General features: G+C 33.7%; 1 protein-coding gene across 1 annotated transcript in view; it reads left to right on the top strand.

Moving 5' to 3' along the window:
• LOC123542904 (uncharacterized) overlaps window positions 1–24237 on the top strand; it is a 195577-nt gene that overhangs the window by 119548 nt on the left and 51792 nt on the right. The window contains exons 14-22 of the mRNA XM_053531345.1: window positions 5089–5202; window positions 5432–5545; window positions 6276–6329; window positions 7219–7335; window positions 9131–9250; window positions 9830–9938; window positions 10924–11018; window positions 19937–20014; window positions 22934–23548. Coding sequence (XP_053387320.1) covers window positions 5089–5202; window positions 5432–5545; window positions 6276–6329; window positions 7219–7335; window positions 9131–9250; window positions 9830–9938; window positions 10924–11018; window positions 19937–20014; window positions 22934–23548 — 1416 coding nt within the window. The remainder of the gene's footprint in view (window positions 1–5088; window positions 5203–5431; window positions 5546–6275; window positions 6330–7218; window positions 7336–9130; window positions 9251–9829; window positions 9939–10923; window positions 11019–19936; window positions 20015–22933; window positions 23549–24237) is intronic.

Raw genomic sequence — 24237 nt, 5'->3', positions numbered from 1 at the left:
ATATTAACTTATTAGCCAAATTATCCATTTGTTACCCTGTCCGTTTCAAAAAATAATCTTTAAAATCATTGCGCAAATAACAAATTTATTGTGCTGTGCATTTTATGAATTGCGCAGACTTACAAAGCTTGCGTAACATCCAGCGAAAGACAAAATATAGTTCCAGAACATACTGCTAGTATTTTATTGAGTGGGTACCTCTGAAAGCATTGGAATGTCTCTTATCAAAGAGTTTATCACATCGATGAAATTAAATTATGACAGCTTCATTTTCAGTGACCCGAATAAGATATGTGCAGTACGTTAATTCTTCCGCGAGACTTCGCGGATGAATCCTAACTACATTCTGGACACTTCTCGGCGAACACGCGTGACCTGTTTATAACAATGCTTCTACGACTTTGCGTGGGTTGAATTTTGTAGTCAGTAAACGGATAAATTATCGGAAGAAGAAGCTCTTACTGGTTTGTTTAGTTACTACTGATATTAAAAATGATATTAATTCTTATTTTTCGAGAAATAAACAAATCGGCGAAACATTAAATTGTATTTTCTTGTAGTTTTTGAAATCGAAAGTAGATCGTCTATGTTTGGCTGCTTTGATGAAACGAAACAATTTTTTATGAAAAGATTTAATTAAGAGGTAATTTAACCGTAAACTTCAATGTCAGATACTGCCAATTGCTGCTAAATGTCTTCGTATCATCACAATTTGTAAAATATATTGTTGAAACTGGAGAAAAGTGTAATCGTATCCGGATTTAATATTTTGGGTAAATATCGAGCTGTGTTATGAAATTTTAACATTCAAGTAACATACATGATAGATATTATTGTAACAGAAATGATTCTAGAATTTATTTTTATTACACCTACATATAATCTATGTCAGACTCGTATTCTAGTCCTGAGGCATGATCTGAAAGTAAAAAGATGAAGTGACAGTCATACTTTGGATATTGTAATACTAGAAAGAATCTAGATCGTAACCTTTCTGGAATTTTGACTGGTTTGGATAATTTGCTTACGATTCAGGTTTGCAAAAAAAATGAAACCGTCACCCATTCTGCTTTTGATGATGACACATGGCTTGATTTTTGCAGTCAGTAAGCGGATAAATTATCCCGAGAAAGAGCTCTTACTGATTTGTTTAATTACTACTGATTTTAAAAATGATTTTATTTCTTATTTTTCGAGAAATAAACAAATCGGCGAAACATTAAATTGTATTTTCTTGTAGTTTTTGAAATCGAAAGTAGATCGTCTATGTTAGAGTGCTTTGACGAAACGAAACAATTTTTTTTATGAAATGATTTAAATAATTTCACCGTAAACTTCAATGTCAGATACTGCCAATTGCTGCTAAACTGTCTTCATATCATCACAATTTGTAAAACATATTGTTGAAACTGGAGATTTTGGCAGTATAAAAGAAAGTGTAATCATACCCGGATATAATATTTTGGGTAAATATCGAGCTGTGTTATGAAATTTAAACATTAAAGTAACAGACATGATAGATATTATTGTAAGAGAAATGATTCTAGAATTTATTTTTATAATACATACATAGAATCAATATCAGTCTTATATTCTAGTGCTGAGGCATGACCTGAAAGTAAAAATATGAAGTGACAGTCATTCATACTTTGAATATTGTAATACTAAAAAGAATCTAGGTAATATTTAGAAATTGAAACATAAAATTTTCAATTAGAAATTGCACCAAAGGCTGTATCAAGGGTCTACATTTTCAAAATTTCCTTGTGGTGATACCCCAAACCCTACTTGCAGGAGGGGGTATCCTCCCACACCCTCCCCCCATATTGCCACTTTACAGTTTGATACATTTGCCCTTTTACCACCTGCCACAATGCCCATTTCAAAATCTGACTGCAGTTCAAAGCGGGAAGGAACACCCCTCCCCACACCCACCCTGCTACCGACCACGTAAAAATGGCTCAAACATTTTTTCAGCCCAGTCTGGGCCTGTCTGTCTACATGAATCAAAACGGATAATTGAAAGTACATAGACTTGGGAACTACTGACATGGTTTTGAAGGGGTTAACAGGTCTGAAATAGAATAAATGATGGTTTTAACTAAAAAAGAACTGCATTTATTAATATTGGTTATCTTTTCCGAAATTGGTAGCTAGTCCGAGTAACTTCTCTTACTTTCGAATGCGCAATTTTCCTGTCAGTGTAAACATTCATGACACTATATATTGACACTCAGCAACATTTACATATCTTTAAACGCAAAAGTAAGTATACTTTAAATTCACATCCCTTATAATATGATTGAACAATACCTAGCGTGTGACACGGTTATTGCCAGGCCCCTTATCTGTAAAATATCTGAACAGTTCTTTTGTCCATCCGTTACAAATTGTATGTGGCAGTCCGCGCTATAAAAGTTCAATATATAAATTTTCATATTCAAATTTTATCCTGTGCGAATATATACCAGCCGATAATTGCCAGTTTTGGTAATGCCGGAGGCAAATGTTTACTGGAAAAATATTTATAGTCATGGACAGTATCTTAGTGTCACCTGTCAAATTGTAGTTTGTACTTTCAACATTTTTATTTTTGCGAACCACTCTTCAATTTTAGAGAAATATATTGGGTTTAAATACTTGTATAATGTCAATCAAAGTTTTACTAGGCATCGATTGAATGTCCATTTCATCTATTGTAACAAAATCTCTGTTCAGTTGCGGAAAAAATCTAAAACCAAACTGAAACTGGTAGACTATAATCATTAGCCGACTCTCAGGCCCTTCAGGCCTTTGATTATACCTAATTGGCAGTAAAGTTATTATACCTAATTGGCAATAAAGTTATTATACCTAATTGGCAGTAAAGTTGTTATACGTAAAGTCATTATTCATCAACTGTTAGTCGAAATACAGATTTAGATTTAGAAATCTAAATTCTTGATTAGCACCATTTTTATCAAATATTAACATTTTTAGCTCACCTGAGCACAAAGCACCTGAGCTTTTGTGATTGCCATGTGTCCGTCGTCCGTTGTCGTCCGTCCGTCCGTTGTCAACAATTTGACTGTTAACACTCTAGAGGTCACAATTTTGGCCCAATCTTAATGAAACTTGGTCAGAATGTTACCCTCAATAAAATCTTGGACGAGTTTGATATTGGGTCATCTGGGGTCAAAAACTAGGTCACCAGGTCAAATCAAAGGGAAAGCTTGTTAACACTCTAGAGGTCACAATTTTGGCCCAATCTTAATGAAACTTTGTCAGAATGTTACCCTCGATAAAATCTTGGACGAGTTCGATATTGGGTTATCTGGGGTCAAAAACTAGGTCATCAGGTCAAATCAAAGGAAAAGCTTGTTAACACTCTAGAGGTCACATTTATGACTGTATCTTCATGAAACTTGGTCAGAATATACTCTCAATAAAATCTTGGACGATTTTGATATTGGGTCATCTGGGGTCAAAAACTAGGTCACCAGGTCAAATCAAAGGAAAAGCTTTTTAACACTGTAGAGGCCACATTTATGACCATATCTTAATGAAACTTGGTCAGAATGTTGATCTTGATGATCTTTAGGTCAAGTTCAAATCTGGATCAGGTGGGGTAAAAAACTAGGGCACCAGGTCAAATCAAAGAAAAAGCTTGTTAACACTCTAGAGGCCACATTTATGACTGTATCTTCATGAAACATGGTCAGAATGTTAATCTTGATGATCTTTAGGTCAAGTTCGAATCTGGGCCATGTGTGGTCAAAAACTAGGGCACCAGGTCAAATCAAAGGAAAAGCAAGTTAACACTTTAGAGATCACATTTATGACCATATCTTTATGAAACTTGGTCAGAATGTTAATCTTGATGATCTTTGGGTCAATAGGTCAGGTGAGTGATACAGGGCCTTCATGGCCCTCTTGTTTAATGTTACTTTGCTCATAGATCGTTTCTCATATTTTGTCTTTTAAAGTTTTAAGTGTATAGTCTCAGTATTAATAAGAATTATGGCAAATAGAATTTCAAGTGATTTAACGTCAAGTCTATAGATAGAAGTTAATATGAAAAAGTTTGCACCTGAAATATATTTGACCATTATAGATGTATTTGATAGTTAACACCAAATGTATATAGATCAGCTGGTGTATTTACTATGTATAGATATAAAGTGTGTTCTTTGCCTGAAAATGGAATATGTTGGATCTGTAACTTAAAGCTTGTGAGATCAGCAACAGTAGCCTGTTTAATTGACTAATCAGATTGTCATGCAAAACATAGAAATGTTGTAGTTAAAACACCTTCTGAAAATATACATCTGCTAAGGATTCTGCTATTGTAAGATTGTTCTATTTAACATGTATGATTTTTTCATTTCCGTGATGTCTGGAATGTTTCATTTTCATGTCTGGAGTGTTCCATTTCCATGTCTGGAATGTTTCATTTCCATGTCTTCAGTGTTCCATTTCCATGTCTGGAGTGTTTCATTTCCATGTCTGGAATGTTTCATTTCCATGTCTGGAGTGTTCCATTTCCATGTCTGGTGTGTTTCATTTCTATGGTTGGGATGTTCCATTCCATGTCTTGAATGTTTCATTTCCATGTCTGGTATGTTCCATTTCCATGTCTGGAGTGTTCCATTTCCATGTCTTCAGTGTTTCATTTTCATGTCTGGAGTGTTCCATTTCCATGTCTGGAATGTTTCATTTCCATGTCTTCAGTGTTCCATTTCCATGTCTGGAGTGTTTCATTTCCATGTCTGGAATGTTTCATTTCCATGTCTTCAGTGTTCCATTTTCATGTCTGGAGTGTTTCATTTCCATGTCTGGAATGTTTCATTTCCATGTCTGGAGTGTTCCATTTCCATGTCTGGTGTGTTTCATTTCTATGGTTGGGATGTTCCATTTACATGTCTTGAATGTTTCATTTCCATGTCTGGTATGTTCCATTTTCATGTCTGGAGTGTTCCATTTCCATGTCTGGAATGTTACATTTCCATGTTTGGAATGTTTCATTTAAATAAAGGTGAAATATAACCATTGTCCAGTGATTCTGTAACAGTATTAACCCTCAATAAGATATCTTTTTTATTTTTTCAGAAGGCAGGAAGAAGTAAAGGTATGTTTACAATAATTATGTTCTATGTGTTAAAGTTACACTTGACTGTTGCACTCATATTTCCTATAAAAAACTTTGTAAACTTAGAAAAAAAAGTAAGATATACAGTAGTATATTACATGTCAGTTTAATGTTTTTTCCATAAAGAATATATGAGTTGAATGTAATAATAAAATGCAAGGCTGTGTTAAAAGTGGCTGGGCTGCATTGCGATGTGTTTGATTAAACTGGTTTGATATTGGTAGAATTTGCTGAGCGTCTATACAAGTAGGAGGGAGCGATTTTGCCAAGGCTCGAATATAGAGTGAAAAAATCTAAGAATAGAGAACTAATGAACGTCGCCAGGCAAACAAGACGTCCGAAAAATCTAGAGACGTCATTAGATTGTTGGAACGGAATTTTCCGAACGCTTTCGACCTTGATGATGAGGAGTCCTGGGTAATATGTTACATATATTGCATGAAGCTGTTGCCCTTCAAATAAACGTTATGATTTAGAGAAAGTTATTTCTTTTGGACATATTGCTAGTTCGGAGATGCAAAATGTTGAAACAAAATAATATTTTGGGATGTAACTGTGAATCATTTATTTTATTTATTACGAGGGCTTAGCGCAAGACTATCGTATCTTGTTATTTATTTATATACAGTTATGATAGTCTTGCGCTAAGCTATTTTAATTTAGTATAATTATATTGCAAATATTCACTTTGATTTTCACATTTTGCACATTTTCTAGGATATCTCCTAATATTTCCAGATATTAACTATAATTGTTTGTTTATCTCCCTTTTAATTAAGAAAAGTAATTATCTGGAGTATTTCAATATGGTTAATATTATCTCCTTTTACCACTTTCTTGCTACAGTAATTATCTGCCTTTTATGTGTGTGTCCACTCTGAAAACCCTTTCCTCTTATATTCCTTTTATGAACAGTTATTTTCCCACTACTGTCACATCAGTTATCTCCCTTCCATGCAAAATGATTTTCTGCCTTATTTTCTCCCTGTCATGCTCGGTGATTATCTCTTAATTTTTACTTGTTTAATTATTATCTCCCTTTCGTGCACTCTGATTATCTTCTTTACATTCAAAGTAATTGTCTGACCTTTGTGTTTAATGATTATCTCCCTTACTTGTACAGTGATTATCTTCCTTGTATTTACAGGCAAGTGTTCCACCTCAGCATGTACAAGGTAGATTCCTACAGTATAGACAACTTGTAAGTATAACAGGAGAAAAACACATCTAACCTTTAGCCTGCTGGCCGCAAGTAATTTTGCCTTTTTGTCCAGTGAAGACTAAAATCAGCCTGCACATCCGTGCAGTCTGATCATGGTCTGCACTGTTCGCTATTCAGTTAGTACCTTTTTGGTAATCACCGCTTTAAACAGTTAATGACACAATCCAATTTGAAAGGTGGACCAGTCCACTTTAGAAAGTCAGCAGGCTAAAGGTTAAAACTGCTTCATTACTGATTAAGTGAAAAATCTTCTTTTTTTTTTTCATTTACCCAAAATAAAGATATAAAATATATATCTGACCCAGAACCTGTTCATCAAGGTAGACTTTAAAATGCTCACATTTCGTTTTTGCTCTGTCATTAATATAGAAGCACAGAGACTTTTAAGCTTGCATGAATTTTCATTTTATTGCTACCGACAACTCTGCAGAATTTCAACTCCATAACTCAAACTTGCCTATCTCAAAATTCTGGCTATTTTTAAGACCTTTTCAAATCCCATCCCAAAAATACATTCACAAAATACCATTTTAAGTTAAATTTTGTTACGTCCCAAGTAAAACGCTCGATCCCTTGGAATTTGGGATAAAAAAGTTTCAACTAAATTTCGAAAACTTAACAAATTCTAAGTTGACAACCAGTAAGGTCAGTCTATAATTAACCCTAACCATGCTGGAAATAATTGGTTTTGCCTTCGCGACCAGTGTAGATCATGATCAGCCTGCACATCCGTGCATCATGATCTGCACTGTTTGATATTCACCCCTTTTAACAGTTAATGGTACTTATCAGATTGGAAGATGGACAAGTTCATTATAGAAATTTAGTAAGGTCAGTCTGTAATTAACCTTTTATGCCTTTGTTTCAGGGAAGAGGAAAGATCAAAGAGCTGGAGGAACAGTTACAAGTGACCTTAACTAAAACACACAGGAAGGTCAACTCCTTGAAAAGTCAGTTCAATGAACACAAGAGTAAATGGGAGGCAGTGAGTATATTTATGATTATTTGTTGTAATAACCTCACATTAGGGGAATGTTTTAAAAGGTGACCTTGACCATGACCTACAGGAAGATCAAGTCATTGAAAAGACAGTTCATTGAATACCAGAGTTAATGGGAGGCAGTGAGTATAAAATTTAAGATTATTTATCGTGATTACCTCCCCTTGGGGGAATATTATATGGATGACCTTGACCATGGCAAAAGTTACATTGACTTAAACCTACAGAAAAGTCAACTCATTGAAAATTCAATTTTGTTAACTTAAGAGTAAATGAAAGGCTGTGAATACAGGGTATTTTTTTTATTGTAATTGCCTCCCCTTAGGGGAATGTTTTTAACAGTGACCTTGACCCAGACCTAGGCATGAGTCAATTTATAGTCAAGATTACATGCCCTTATCAATACCCCAGTAAGTCAGTCAGAAACCAAATAAAGCTGCTGAGATAGTCTGAAGAATTCAAAGGACCAGTAGTTAATCTCAAAAATGTGTCGCATTCAACTGAAAACCTTTACTAGAGAATTAAATAGCATACACAAGTTTAAAGCTTAAATTATTATTTTGAAAAGCAGTATGTTTGATTTCTTGGTAAAAAGTGAACTAACAAATAATGTTTAATTTACAAAGGTAGAGAAGACCCCAAAAAAGTTCCAGTGAAATTAGAAATACAGGATCGGCTATTAGATTTGTTTTGAAATTGAGTGAAAAAAAAAATACTTTTTTATGTTCAGAAGTTATTTCCTGGAACAATGTTTGAAATAGATTTAGATTTAACTAATTAAAATCATCAGTTCAAACTGTCTTATTGCATGATATAGAAACCAAGCCACAAAATAAGTATATTTTTTATCCACTACATTAAAACAAGTTTATAGAAATAGTTGGACTGATGCAATAAAATGCTAACGTAAAATAGATAATCGCTGCATTGTATTAGAAAAAGCTTTTACTCTCTGGAAGATCAATATTTTTAATGATTCTGCATTTGTTTTATATGAGAAATTAATCATCCATGTTGATAGTAAAATCAGGACAAAATTGATACATCTCTGTCCTATTGATTGGGACACTTAAAATAAAGAGAAACTGTGTAAGTTTGAATAATGTATGCATCATATAAAATATCAGAAATTTGTTATTGATTTTCATAAAAGTATATTACATTTTGGTTACAAGACACAGTCGAAACTTGTTGTATTGAATTCTAGATGACGAAAGATTTCACTTCAAGATAATATGAGTTAAAATATTTGGTGCAGAATGTGTTACCTTAGCTTCAAATGCATGATATATATATATAATAATAATAATAATAAAGACTTTATTTTAAGAGGTAACGAATTCAGGTAAAACCCGATCTTCCAAACGAGCCTTTTCATAATATATACATTTTTTACAAAAAAAAAAAAAAAAAAAAAAAAAAAAAAAAAAAAAAAAAAAAAAATATGAAAAAAGTCATGGTACACTGCAAAGATCATTACATTGTTAACAAATTAATGACATTATATATACAGTATATAGGAAGAAAGTGAAGATGTAATCTAAAAGTATAGACAATGTTTACACCTGTGACACTTTCCAGTATGCTAGATATTTTTGTTTGAAAGAATATAAGGTTTCTGCATTTCGAACTTCAACAGGTAATTCATTCCATATTTTAGGACCAGAATAGTCAAGACTTTTCCTATAAAATTCTGTGTTTGGTTTTGGCCATATTTCCATATGATATAAAATAGTGTGTTTGACATTTGATCCTACAAAACAAACTTTTTCCATTTTAGGAGAGAAAGATTCTGATTGAGCAGGTAGAGCAGGCACAGAAGTTGCAGACGGACGCTGAGAAGGAAGCTGATGCAGCCATGACACAACTTGAGGAATTCATCAACGAACAAGAAAAACTAGTAAATGAATCTAGAAGTTTGTGTTATTCTTTTGAAAAGTACAAGTATTGCTGTGCTACCAGTATTTTTTTCATTTTTTCCCCATTTTGTAGGTTAATAGCTTTATTGGTGAAACATATTGCAAACTTGAGTTGTCTTCTTTCTTTAACCTTATTAGTGTTGTTTTATTGGAAGTCTGTTGCATTCTCTTAGACACAGCATTTGTTATTAATCGTGGGTGTTATAAATTTGCAAGTAGCACTGTTCTCTATTTGTGAAAATAAATTATCCAAATAAAAAAAAAGACACATTCTAAGGTCATTATCAATAGTCTATACTAGTTTATACCATAGAAAGTATTCTGAAAAATACTTAAAATGTTTTTTGAATCGGTGCAAATAAGCCATATCTTAGATGTCCAGATATATACACTCTGGAGAGCCTCCAGTATTCATTCCCATTTATTTTATCTTTTAAAGTTTGAAGTCACCAAAATTTAATTGGTATGCCCACAAAAAAAAATTGTTTTAATCATAACTATGAAATTTTATGTCTGTGAAATGAAATGATTTGACAATTTCTGATTATTTGTTTTAATAGGAAGATGAGGAAGAACAGAAACGACAGGAAATCATCAAGACGATGTCTCGACCTGGCACTGTCAAACGTACCACACCTGCTCCAGCTGAACCAAAATCTACTCAAGACGGTAAGGGTCCCGGTTGTATTTGCTACATGGAACAAAACATGTCGTTTGCAGAAATATCGTACCATATCTAAGAAAATTAGCCAGAAATTTGCAGATTTTTATTGCTTTTTGTTATCTGACAGTGACTCTTGTGCACAATACTCTTCTGTGTTTCAGTTGAGGCTTGCATCAATGTCCAGCCAAACATGTCTGTTATAGTGTGCTGTTCCATATCTGACTTGCATATTCTTCAGAGAGAATATTTCACTGTCGGCCATACTGACTAATCATGAAATTTAAATGCTTTACACACCTACTAATTCCTTTGTAAGAGTGCATGCAAGTGCCTGAATGATTTTGAATCACTGTTTTATTTAGCAACAAGTAATTGAAAGCCTGGAAAGTGCGGTAAACATCGCAATGGAGCTTCAGTTTGTGCGGGTCCCTAGGATGCTATGTACATTATAAGAACGGGTCCCTAGGATGCTATGTACGTTATAAGAACGGGTCCCTAGAATGTTATGTACGTTATAAGAACGGGTCCCTAGGATGCTATGTACGTTATAAGAACGGGTCCCTAGGATGCTATGTACGTTATAAGAATGGGTCCCTGGCCCTAAAATAGCATCAGAGGCGCATAAAACCTGCTTCTGGGAAATCCCTGATTCCACTTTCCACACAATTTAAATCATCATAATGTATTCCATGGCCAAATCAAAACAACTAAATCACAAAGGCAGCGTGGTTAAGGATGCCGATGTTGCATCATTAGCCACTCGGTGATGTAGGTTTAGAAACCTCACTTAAGGTGAAGAAGTCTTTCATGAGAAGAAGCATTCAGGTTGGTGTGTCGAAGGTTGATAGTTTTACCCAAGTGACATTCCATTCCTGAATTATACCTTAAGCCGTAACCAGACAACTAGACACTTCCTTTCCTAATAGAACCTAAATGGAAATATACTTTAATTCTTAATTTTCATTTGAATTTCTTCTCTTGTTTATTTAGTAAAAGCAGAGGAACAAGGTCAAGGTGATCGTCTGCAGACGGAAAATTCAGAACAAGAGTTAAAGAACTTGATGCAGCAGACTGATGATGCCAAAGTGAGTTACTTCCCTTTTCTCCTAATAACTGCAATAAGTAGTCCAGTAGAAGGTGTATGAATATATTGTGTAATCATACTGTTGTAAGAATAAGTGTCCTTATATTTTCTTATATTTTCTAAATTCATTATTATTACTTCATAGCTAACAAATGTTTATGGATATCTTGGTTGTGCCAGATCCAAGAAATTAGATCCTGACAAAGATTTAAAATTTTACCCTTACCATGCTTAATTTCTATAATGGACTTGTCCATCTTTCAATTTGGACAGTACCATTTGTCATTTGACGGGGTGGTTTCTGAAAATTTACTGACTGAATAGCAAACAGTGCAGACCAAGATCAGACTGCAAGGATGTGCAAGCTGATTTTGGTCAGCACTGGTCGCAGTGGCAGAATCACTTGTTGCCAGCTGGCTAAGGGTTAAATTCTGAAAGTTCATGTCCCTTAGACGTAGAGAAATCTACCTGTTTTAACTGTAGCCACGAAATGTTATGCCTTAAAGTTGAACAGATTTTTTTACAAAGAAATTGAACGCGCTATATTAAAGATTTTTAAAAAGATGCAAAATCACTGCTGCTGTACCAGAAATGTGCATTTAGTTTGAATACAGACTTTTTGTTGGTATACATATTGAATGGGAGAAGTATTTTGAATACAGAAGTTCAATGACGTAACTGTAATACAGTCAAACTTCGTTCCCTTGATGGGACCGGCAAAAGTTGTTAGGGTTTACCAGTAGTTGGACAATCAAAGATTGCACTTTATTTAGGAATTTTCCCAGGACCTGATTATGACTTCAAGCATGGGTGGTGCACATACTGTTAGTTTGAGTAATCAAAGTTCGACTGTAATGTGTTTAGTACAAAATTATTGTATTGTCACCTTACAGATTTGTTAATCATTCGTTAAATTTCATGAAACTTTGCATGAATATAGTATATACCACAGCAATGGAATTTTTACAAAGTTTCAGCTAAAAATTTAGTTTAGTCGGATCCTAACAAGGGTAATAGGCATATTTATTGAAGGATGATATTATATGAGTTACATGAGGTATAGTCAGATTCAGAGTTACCATTCCAACAAGGGTAATAGGCAAATTCTTTGAAGGGTGATATTATATTAGTTACATTAGGTATAGTGGGTTCATTGTTACCATTCCAACAAGGGTAATAGGCAAATTAATTGAAAGGTGATATCATATGACTTACATGAGGTATAGTCAGACTCAGAGTTGCCATTCCAACAGGTAATAGGCAGATTTATTGAAGGGTGACATTATGTGAGTTACATGTGGTATATTCACATTCAAAGTTACCATTCCAACAAGGGTGATAGGCAAATTTATTGGGAGGACGATATTTTCTGAACCGATAGTGCAGTCAGTGTATAATAAAATGGTAACAATTAATTGACATATAGCATAAATTGCTAGGAAATCACTAAATTTTATTGATAAAGTTGCCTTATTATCTTGGCATTTTCTCAGAAACACTGCAGAATCTGTCTATACTTTGTAATATTTCATACTTTCTTTATTCATAATATAAGCTTGATAGCATGTTTTATTATTTCCTATATACTGTACAACACATTTCTAAATGAATGAATGTTTCATTGGCAAACAAGGTTTACTGCTATTACAAGTTTTTAGCAGATCTTTTTATCTTTTGAAATAAATACACAAAAGACTTCAATTTGAAAAAAAGACAAAAATTGTAAAGAAATAAAATTTCTGCCAGAATGATTAGAAAGTGATTTACAGTATATTGAAATGCAAGGTTTTGGCTTTGCTTTTATATAACTGCAGCTATGGCTTATTCCTGTTTATGTAATACAGTAACTGTGAAATCATATTTATATACATTTATATACATTTATAAATATTTTTTACTATACCATAGAAGTGGGCAGATATATGTTTGCTCTATAGATTCATTCCATAAGTACCGTAAATATGGGCAGATGCTACCCATATATATGGGCAGACTAAGGGTACTATAAACAAAAGAATCCACCCACAGTTATGGGGTTGCTGATTTATATACAAGTGTATATAAATTTCTGGTTTTGACATTTATTCACAAACTATAAGGGAAGTTAAATGCATCATCGGGAATAAATATTGTTGATTGACACAACTCCCAAGTCATCTAGAATGATTCCACCATGAATATTAATGGTTTCACAGTTTATGATATTTGCAAACTGTTTTAAGTTTATTTATAGACTGAGAAACCTTCTCTTCAGTCTTTTACTTTCTAACTATTGAACTTTATTTTCTCATAGTCTTATCTAAATGTATTTGTATTTTTATGAATTTTTTGTTTTCATTTTGTTTTTTTTGAAGTCTCGGGCAGGATCCTCTTTAAGTCAGTCAGTTGGTGCTGGTTCCCCTGTGGCACCATGGATGACTCCTGCTAACCCTAAAGGGGAGACCAAAAGGAGAGAACCAGTGCCTAGTAATCAGAATTCTGAGTCACGCATTGACGACCTTACAAGTAGACTCACTTCAGTAGCGGACGCTGAAATCCAAATGATTTTACCCATAGATGGTGCAGATACAAAAATGTCTTCAGTAACAATTCAGGAATTTCCAAAGGTCAAAGGTGAAGGTCAACTTCAAATTGGTGGGGTCAAAGGTGAAAGAGAAAAATTAATGTCAAGGACATCTTCAAAAGGGTCAAGAAAGCCGAAAATTAGGTCATCGTCACACTTGACTGAACAGGAAGAAGAAGAATCTGATGACGAAGATATTGCACCATGGTTGAAAGATTTTGGAAAGCCTAAAATTCAGGTTCCTTCAGGGTCAAGGTCATCCGAGTTAAGCTCACTTGACAGTCAGAAAGAAGGATCGAGTGAGATGAGTAAAGGGACCAGGTCGCTGGAAGAAGACGAAGAGATGTCAAGAGAGGTAAGAAAAGAAATAGAATCAAGGGAAATAGATAGAGAATCAGCATTCCAGAAGAGTGAAATTTCTCATGCAACAGAAGAAGGAAAAAGGGAATCAGTTGATATAGATAGGACATCAGTATCCCAGAGAAGTCAGAGGTCACAGGCAAATGAAAAAGAAAAAAATGCTACTCCATGGTTTCATAAACTTGGAAAGTCTAAAGGTCAACGTCAAGAGATGCCAAGGACTCCTGATTCAAAACAGACAGACAGACCTTCAGTTTCCTTGAAAGAAGGGCATGATGACTTAAATGAGTTGAGAAATGAGTCTGAAATAGACAGGAGGGAAGATTCAAGACCAGGATCATTTGATGTCAGATCACAGAGGTCATTGGAACTTCCATCCCAGAGAAACCAAAGGGCAGAGATGACAGAAAGAAGGAAGTCAAGCATAAAAGAAGATGATGATGTTGGAGAACAAGATGTAAAAACTAAAGAAAAGGTAAAAATGAAAGTAAATCAGAAGTCTCAGGGGAATGATGAGGCCCAAACTAGAGGCCACCCTAATAACAAAATTTCTGATAATGAAAATGCTTTTGTTGAACAAGCTAAATTTAATGAAGAAAAGCGAGAACTACAAAGAAAGAAGAAAACTGGAGCCAAGTCTAAGAAGGAAATAGATAATGATGCAGACAAAAAAAAGCTGTATGAAGCTTACAAAAAGAAGAAGGCTGAGGATCGAAACCGGAATCGAGAGGAAAAACCAAAGGATGTCAAAAAAGTGGAGATAGCAAGGCGGACATCTTCTGCAAAGGTTCCTAAAGAACTACAGGAAAAGTTGAACATAGAAATGGAAAAAATGAGAAAAATAAAATCCTCCTTTGGACATGTTGATGAAATGGAATCTCCTGTAATGTCAGATGATGATAGCGAAGGTGAAATGATGGAAACACAATATAATGACATTGACCTTGAAACAGGGAGGGATATTCCTCTTGATGATATTCAGATGGATCAAGAAGTTGAGAATGTCCCAGAATTGATAAGTAGAATGACAGTACAGCAAAGCATGCAGAGTCCAAGTATACACACAAGCCGTATGACTCGACAGTCTTTCAAGTCTGTTTCATTGGCAATGGAGCTAGATTTAGATCTAGATGATGATGCTGGTAATGATGATGAGGTTTTTGAAACAGGTCATGCCAGTTTGCTTGAAGTTCAGAAGAGTAAGCTTGGATCAAAAGAACATAATATTGAAGACCAAGGTGAGAGGTCTGAGGTTAAAGTTAATGAGGGTGAATTAATTGATTCTGCTTCAGAGCAAAGGAACATTCTAGACTTTGAAGTGCAGGGTAATGAATCTGATGTTCTTGATATCAGACACCACAATGAAAGGGATAGAGTTGAAGGACTTGGCAATAAAGGTCACCATGAAAGTGACAAAGATATGGGTCAGGGTTATCCAGTTACTGGTCAGCATCAGAAAGAAGAGGGGATAGAAGTTGAAAGTGAGCTTAGAGCTCCAGTAGTAGAACATCAGGATATTAGAGATCTGATGTTAGAATCCAATAGAGGTATCCTGACTGATGAGGAGAAAGCTAATTACTCTAGAAAGTCCACTGTGAAAGGTAATGCTATATGACAGGAGCAGTTTCAAATTCTTGATTTTTTAAATAAGGGAAATATAACAGTTTCTTACCAAAAAAAACTGCAGTTATGTTCAGTCATTCATGCATTTTGTTTAGAGCATTAACACTATACAACAAATCTGAAGGTTAGGTTTGGGTTCTTTGGGTGATGATTATGTTTTTCATGACAGTTTGGCCAAGTACACAATATATCATGTCATTAGTAATCTACATGACAGTTTGGCCAAGTACACAATATATCATGTCATTAGTAATCTACATGACAGTTTGGCCGAGTACACAATATATCATGTCATTTAGTAATCTACATGACAGTTTGGCCGAGTACACAATATATCATGTCATTAGTAATCTACATGACAGTTTGGCCAAGTACACAATATATCATGTTATTAGTAATCTACATGTGTGTTATCTTGTAAAGAATATGTTTGTTTTGAAGATTAGTCAGAGAGCACTTTCAAGATATGTAAGTACCGGTAATGTAATAATTAGTAATAACAGGTATATCGAATATGTCATTAAACTGAAAAAAACGAGACCCAATTTGATGCTTAACTGTATTTTTATCTATTTTTCTTTTCAAATACAAATATTTAAGATATTTGTAGTTAATATTGGAGGTATTTTTAAGTTAAATAATCAATTTAAAAATAAATTGATCTTTCAACGTGTTGACAATAAATATATTTTCACATAGAGACCCCAATGTATACAACGTCTGTAGATGTTTTGCATACACCTGGAGAAGAAAGTCTTTTTGTTACACCAACTGAGTCCCAGGTATACAATTGTTTGGATATCTTAAACAAGTTTTACCCCTTTTTCACTGGAATGAGTGAAAGAATAATTCACTGGACAGTACAAATTGAGTGGAAAAACAAAATTGTCAGTAATACTTCACAAATGTGACATCACTGCATGAAATAAGGAGTTTATTTCACTGATTGTAACAGAAATGAAAAAAAAGGGTCTGTAATTCCACTGATAATTCCCCCCCCCCCCACCTCCCCCCCCCACTATAGTTTGGACCACAACTGAATGATAATTCACCAAGGCATGACTTCACATATGGAATGAAATATGATTAAAACACAGTTTTTTTTATTTCACTGAGTGTATCAGAATGGTAATCCCCCACAGTATAGATTGGACCACAACTGAATGATACTTCACCAAGGAATGACTTCACATATGGAAAAAAAATGCACTGAATGAAATGATTCACCTAACAGTTTGAAATCGGGCACAAGATTGAAATCTCACTTATTAATTATAATATCACTGATTGTATTTGATTTATTCTAATTTAAATCACTTCTACTTATTTTAACTAAATGATAATTCACCCAAAGTGTGGGTTTTCAGCACAGTATTATTATCATGATGCGGTGTACAACATGACGTCACAGAAATCAGTTCTGTTTCACAGAATATAACAGAAAAATATGTTTGATTAATTCAACAAAATGAAAATGGAGCACATGGTTGAATACTAATTCACCAAGGCATGACTTCACCAAAAGGAATGAGTTTTCTCTGAATGTAAAAGATTACAGACTCACCAAAGAGCATGGATTTGAGCACAGGATGGAATGATAATTAACCAAGGCATGAATTCACCTCAAGGATTTAAATTTCACTGAATGTAACAAAACAATGATTAACCAAGTAGTTCAGACTGGAGCACAAGACTAAAATGATAATTAACCGAGATAGGATTTCAGCAAAAGGAAATAATTTCACTGAATCTAACAAAATTATAATTCACTGGAATAGATGTCACTGATTGTAATAATAGTTCACCCAACAGTATGGATTGAAGCACAAGATGTCATTGATTATTCACCATACCTTGACCACTGAAAGAACTAGTCTTGGAATATATTGAAAGATTTTCTCCCAAAAGCACAAAATGAGTTAAAATTCACCATTGCATGTCATCACTTAAAAACTAAAATGGAAGAGGAGTTCACCAAAAGCATGATTTCGATTTGCTCCATGCACATTTTGAATGTCCACGAAAACTGATCACTAGACCGTGAATTATAAATCACCTAATAACCAATAAAGGATTATTGGATTGAAATTTTTTTGAATGATTATACAGTGGAACCTGTGTGTGAAGACCACCCTTTGGAAATGAAAACAAAGTAGTTATTGTTGACAGGTGGCCACTTAAGACAGAAAAATTTCTACTATTTATTATTAAAAAGGACAAGAGAATAGTGGCCTTCATAAGCAGGCATATAATTGTGGCTTGTATTTGGAGGTGGTCATTATGTGGAGATGGTCTTTAGCACAGGTTTGATTGTGTACTCATCTACAAGTTTCGGTGTTAACCATTGTGTCTTCTGCGGAGTTGCTCTGTACCCCTACACCAAACACTAAATATTTGAAAATCACACTACAGACTTTGCAGCTGAATTTTATGAGTTTGAAGACCAGTCTAGCAATTCAAGTCTCTGATTGGTCGATTTTGAATACTGTTTTGAAATTGACCAATGGTAATGTGGCATTTTCAGACTGGTCTCCAAATTCAGTTTTTATGCCTAAAGTCAGGAGTGTGGATTAAAGAATGATGACCACTGGAGTTAGTATATAACTCAGCTCACTTTGAGTGATTCATTGGATGTTTTGATTTGAAACTCACGTCATTTTACTGTCTTTTAAAATGTATGTACTTTTTTATGTATCACTGATAGTTTTCTGCGAAAATCCCATCTCCCTACATCCCTCTTGTTTGATTGTATAACATATAAGTGTGAACCTTTCAGATTGATATGTGATCATGTTAAAAGGGACAATATGGCAGGATGAAACTGGAAATTAGATATTTTGAACTGATCCCACACTAGTTTTTGTTGGTGTGGGGGAGTCCATTTTCTTCATTTTAGTACCATCAAGCAAACATAGATAATTATGCAGTTTTATAAAAAAAGTATTGAATTTTGATTAATGAATTACAATAATATCTGAAGAAAAATGTATTTGAAAAAAATGTCAGCCTCAGGCTGGTGATTTCTTTTAACATGAAACTCCTCTTAGTGTTTGATCTGCCTTATCTGTAACAGGGTTTTTCATAAATGGCCTTAACCTTTACCCTGCTAGATTTGTAAAATGGACTGCTTACTAAGATATGTTGAAGTTTAATTATAATCTGCTCATAAATTAAGTAAAAATTGTTCTTAAAAAATGCCAAAACTGGCTGAAAGCTACAATTGAAATATCAAAAATTAAAATTTTTGATGATATATTAAAAACTATTCAAGATATTTTGAAAATTTAAAAGGTTCTTATTACCTCCCTTGGAATTCTTCAGAGTGGTGAACAATATCAATGATAATGTCTTATATTTAAAGAGAAACCAGAAAGAAACCTTGTTATGGAAAAGGTGAATCAAACTGTACAAATAATATTTTTGTGTTTTCTCACACAGATGGTTGAGACTATTTCTAATGTTAGAACATTCAATATATTTGATAAGATTGTTTTCTCTTCTGTAAAAATTGATTATGTGAATATTTATGGTATAATGATGTAATAGATCTGTTATTAATAATGTAGCTTTCAGGGTAGGACTGTCAGGTAAATTGATCAGAAAAAAAAAATGAAATGAAAACTTGCAGATTATGCTATGTTTTTTGTAAAGAAAAAAAAAATGCTTTTGCTATTTTTACCTGAAATATTTTTGCGGGTCAAGTTGACTTTGAGTATAATGAAATTTGAAACTTTGGCTTGTACAGATAGATATTAGAAGTACAGGCAATTTAATTATGTTTCCAAAATATACAATTCTAGTTTTGTTATCATATCCGTAATGCATTTCTTTCAGCTCCATGTGTTATATTGAGTAAAATAATGTATACTTTTTATTTTGTTATGAATTACCTCCCTTTAATACTGTGAATTATTTGCAAATTTATATTTTTCAGTATTTATTTTGTATCTTTAGGACCAAAATTATAGCATGTTTGCTTTGACCTCAGGTTTTGCATTCATCAATGTTTAAAGACTAAAATTCAGAAAAATATTACTTTAAAATTTGTGGAAACAAATTTATATTACTGAAGTGTTGTTCAAATTTTGAATTTAAAGTTACTTGCTGTCAGCGCTGGTGCATGAGCCATTTGTGCCCTTTCCAGCAGCATTTTACTATATTTCAAAATTCTGTTATCAGTCTAGAGATACAAATTTTTCTCCCGAACTATTTTAAATTATTTCTAGAATGGTTTTTCTCCCTCTGCAATAGTATTTTGCATGAATGACCTCACCTTAATGTATGAAAAGATTTATCTCCCTTAGCAGGTGAAATAATCTATTTCCTTTACTATTATAATGACTTTTAATCAGGGTATTTGTCTCCCTTTGCAGGCACAGAAGAATGCACGACAGACAGGTGCTATTTCAGCCCCTCCAGCTGTTGAGCCAGATGATGCACAGGCACAAAAGGTACGGTAGTGGTGCATTTTTCACCGTTAAATGGGTAGTGGTACAAATCAATACTGGTACATTTTTCACAGTTAACAGGTTATTGGTATAATCATACCCCCACAAAATGAAGTTTAGTAGGGGGTATATAGGAGTGAGCTTGTTGGTTGGTCTGTCGGTTGGTCTATTGGTTTTCATGGTTTCCGGATGATAACTCATAAAGGCTTGACCGATTTAAATAATTTTTTTTACAGGGTTTTCCTTGACACACAGTTTTGTGTGTTTTAGCACACTGATTTTCAAAATGACCCTTAAAATAATATTGAATGCATCACTGATGGCGAAACTTAATCATCGGTCAAAATGATAAATTTTCATACTCAATATTGTAAGTACTGATTCACGCATAGGTACGAAGTAGTAAGGTAGACTGTGTTCTGTCATGCAGATGCAACCAAATGGTTGAATCTTGAGTCCCATTTTAAGAAAAATGTGAAGAAAAAAAGCTGAAATTATAAAGACTAGTTGAATAAGAGTAGCCTTAAAAACTCAGCGTCATGTAACACTATTACAGTGTTTCTCCTGGGTTTTTTATTTCATTATCTATTTGTTTTGTTTTTTTAACAAGTTACAAAAAATGACCCCTTGAAATTTAAAATGACCATCAAAGTCAAACATGAAGGGGTCCTTATGACCCCCTATCAAAATTTCCAAGGGAAAACCCTGTTTTTAGTACACAGGTGTAACATCAGAAAATACAGGTCGAGTTTGACTTTGGGGTCAGTAGGTCAAAGGTCACGGTCACAGTGACCCTGAACAGTTAGATGGTTTCCGGATGATAACTTGAGAACGCTAGGGTCTAGGATCATAATTTTTTTGTACACAGGTTGTATCATGATAAATTACAGGTCAAGTTTGACTTTTAGGTTAGTAGGTCTAAGGTCAAGGTCACAATGACACAAAACACTTAAATGGTTTCTGGACAATAACTTGAGAATGCTTTGGCATAGGATCATGAAAATTGATAGGGAGGTTGGTTATGACCAGCAAATGGCCCTTTATGATTTTGAGGTCAGTAGGTCACTGGTCAAGGTCACAGTGACCCGGAACATTTAAAACAGTTTTCAGACAATTACTTCAAAACACTTTGGACTAGGATAACGAAACTGAATAGGGAGGTTGGTTATGAACAGCAGATGACCCATATTGATTTGGAGTTCCAAAGGTCAAAGGTCAGAGTGACTCTGAACATTGAAACCTTTTCCGGACAATAAATTGAGAAAGCTTAGGCCAAGGATCATTTATCTTCATAGGGATGTTGATCATTACTAGCAGATGACCTGTATTGATTATGAGGTCAGTAGGTCAAAGGTCAAGCAAGTACGGCTTTGATATTGGCTTAGTTCTGTGACAAGGCCATATTGTGGGGGTATAATTTGTCACTGCTGTGACAACTAGTTTTCACTGTTAAATGTGTAATGGTACATTTTTCACTGTTAAATGGGTAGTGGTACATTTTTCAGTGCTAAAAGGTTATTGGTATAATTTTCACTGTAAAACTGATATCAGTAGTGCACATGACTGTGTAATTTTCACAGTTAAATTGGTATTGGTATGTTTTTCTCTTATTTAAGGGTATCAGTTAGTCATTCACTGTAAAACGGGTATATATGTTTTTTTTTTCGCTGTAAAAAATCTATAAAATATATATATTGGGAAAAATGCCTTTTTTGTATTACATAGTTTAAACGACATTGCTATTAACATTCTTCTTAAGATCCATATTAATGGTGAAGCCGGTTGAGATTTTTAAGTTGCAATTTTACACAATTAAACTATGAAATACCAAAAAGGCATTTCCTTTGTTTTTCCTGCTTTATTATCTATATTGTTGAGCAACAATATATTTTGGTTATATAGTATATAATTATATATTTTCAGTATAAAAAACTTACATACAATTTTTATTGTTACATTGGAGTCTGTATGTTTGTCATTGTAAAATAGTTACTTATTTAAATATCTTTAAAGCTACATAATTTTGCAACCAAATTATTTATCATGGTAGATATTTACAGCTGTACTGCATAGCAGACAATAGCCTTTAACTTTGTATGAAATAATTTTCCTGTTGTAAGACTGTAACTGTGAAAAACATTCATCGTTTTTGATCATTGTTTATCTATATACCAATCTGTCATTCATTGAACCCAATGTTTAAAGTTTTGTAGCTGCAATGTGTATTTAAATTTGTTTTGTTTTTTCAGGAAGTAAAAAAATATATGATTTTATAAAGTTGGAATATTACTGGGATGTGTTTGATTAGAATATTGGAATTAGTTCTTTTGATTGCAGTATTGGAATATTGTTACTGGGGTGTGTTGGATATATTTGAAACAAAAATCCAAATTCCAAATCATGTGCCAGCAGTTTATTTTAATGGCAGTGAAACATGATACCGAATCAGTCAAATCCCTACTCAGTGATCTGATTCATATTAAAGTCTTAAATTTAGGAAAGTAATAGGGGCTGCGCTACATTTTGAAATGAAAACTGGAAAATCACAATGTTCCCGGGTAATCAAACATGTCCCTGTTTTTAGAGTTTAGACATACTGAAGACCTAGGCAAAATAGTACTGATTTTAAACTTTCATAAGAATCTCATGGGAATCAAATGAGATCTTGTTTATCTATGAAGACGCTTTCTTGGTCTTTTTTTACCTAACAAGTGTGTAGGTGTTTGATGTTTACTATCTTGTTTCAAAATTATCATTTCTTTAGATAACACATTGTATTTTTATGAAAAATGTCTGAAAGTCTATTTGGTAAGTGTATTATATTTTTAAATGTTGACAGTAGTCTTTTAATGTAAGTTGTAATTATGTATTTCCTTTATCAAGTGCATATTTTATTAAGAATTTATATGAATTCAAATCCAGTTGCAACAGCAGTTTGAAATTCTTGAAGAGGATTTTGAAAGTAAACCAGTCACTTCAAGGGAGAAAAAGTCAGTAAGTCAGTCTGGAATAAATCTGGATGACGAGAAGCCTGTTTCTCCTCCAAAAGAAGCATTTAGGACACCTAGATCAGTTAGAAGCAGAAGCATTCAGAGTAATGACTCCATGAACATTGATACTGACCCTGATGAAGGTGTTGCCACAGAATTGTCTCCGTGTCAGTCAGAGGCTTTAAATAATTTAAAATCAATGATGGCAGAAGATAATTTGAATTTAGAACAGCAGAAAACCCTTGAGTCACTCAGATCAGTCATTAGAAGCTTATCTGCAGAACAAGCACTCCGGGACATTCAGCTGGAGCGAACAGTAACAATTCTTTCTCTTGCGAGCCAGATAGCACAAGAATCTGTCGAACTGGGAGTTTTGCCTGACAGTGTTTTTGACAGCTTATCAAAAGTTGGCTCCAGAGCCATATCAGCAGTGTCAGGTCAACGGTCAGTTAAAGGATCAGCAGTTTCGAGATTAAATATCAAATCAGAGAAAGTGGAAGAAGAAATCTCAGTTGTCAAGGTCTGTAACCTTTATAATTTCCACACAGCGTGTTGACAAGACTTACCACACTTTGTTGGAACAACAATTTCCCATGTCACTTATGAATAAACTGATAATTTTAGAAGCTTTAAGAACTTCTGAAAGAAAATTAATATCAGTAATAATATCTAAATCAAGGAAGCAAATTTACAAGTTTTCTTATCAGATCTACATATTAAAGGACATTCTTTCAGAAGTGTACTTTTTATAACAATTATGTTGCAAATAGTTTATAATATATTTTTGCCCTTTTTTGAATACTTCAACAGAATTGAATAATTTAGAAACAGCTTAATATCCTGACAGTTTGAAAAGACATTTTTTACTTATTTCTAAATCCTCAAAATTTTGAGAGAAAAAATCTGAATAAATTAATTGTCCTATTTAAATACTTTAACAGTTTTTCAGCCACTAACATGTCAAAATCTGTTATTTTCACAGAAAAATGCTGCACCTTATTTTTAACATAAATCTCGATCTTGGTTATTTGAATAAGACCAAGTTAACAGTCATTTTAGAATTAAGTACTTTCAAAGTTTAGAGAGAATATCATGTATTTTGGGGTTTGTCTTATCTGATTGGTCAGTCAGATAATGTACACATTCTGATTGGTCAGTCAAATAATGTATACATTCAGATTGGTCAGTCAAATAATGTATACATTCAGATTGGTCAGTCAAATAATGTACACTTTC

Source organism: Mercenaria mercenaria, chromosome 19, assembly GCF_021730395.1.
Source record: "Mercenaria mercenaria strain notata chromosome 19, MADL_Memer_1, whole genome shotgun sequence".
Classification (NCBI taxonomy): domain Eukaryota; kingdom Metazoa; phylum Mollusca; class Bivalvia; order Venerida; family Veneridae; genus Mercenaria; species Mercenaria mercenaria.
Note: the sequence above shows the minus strand (reverse complement) of the source record. Positions and strands in the feature narration are given on the sequence as shown.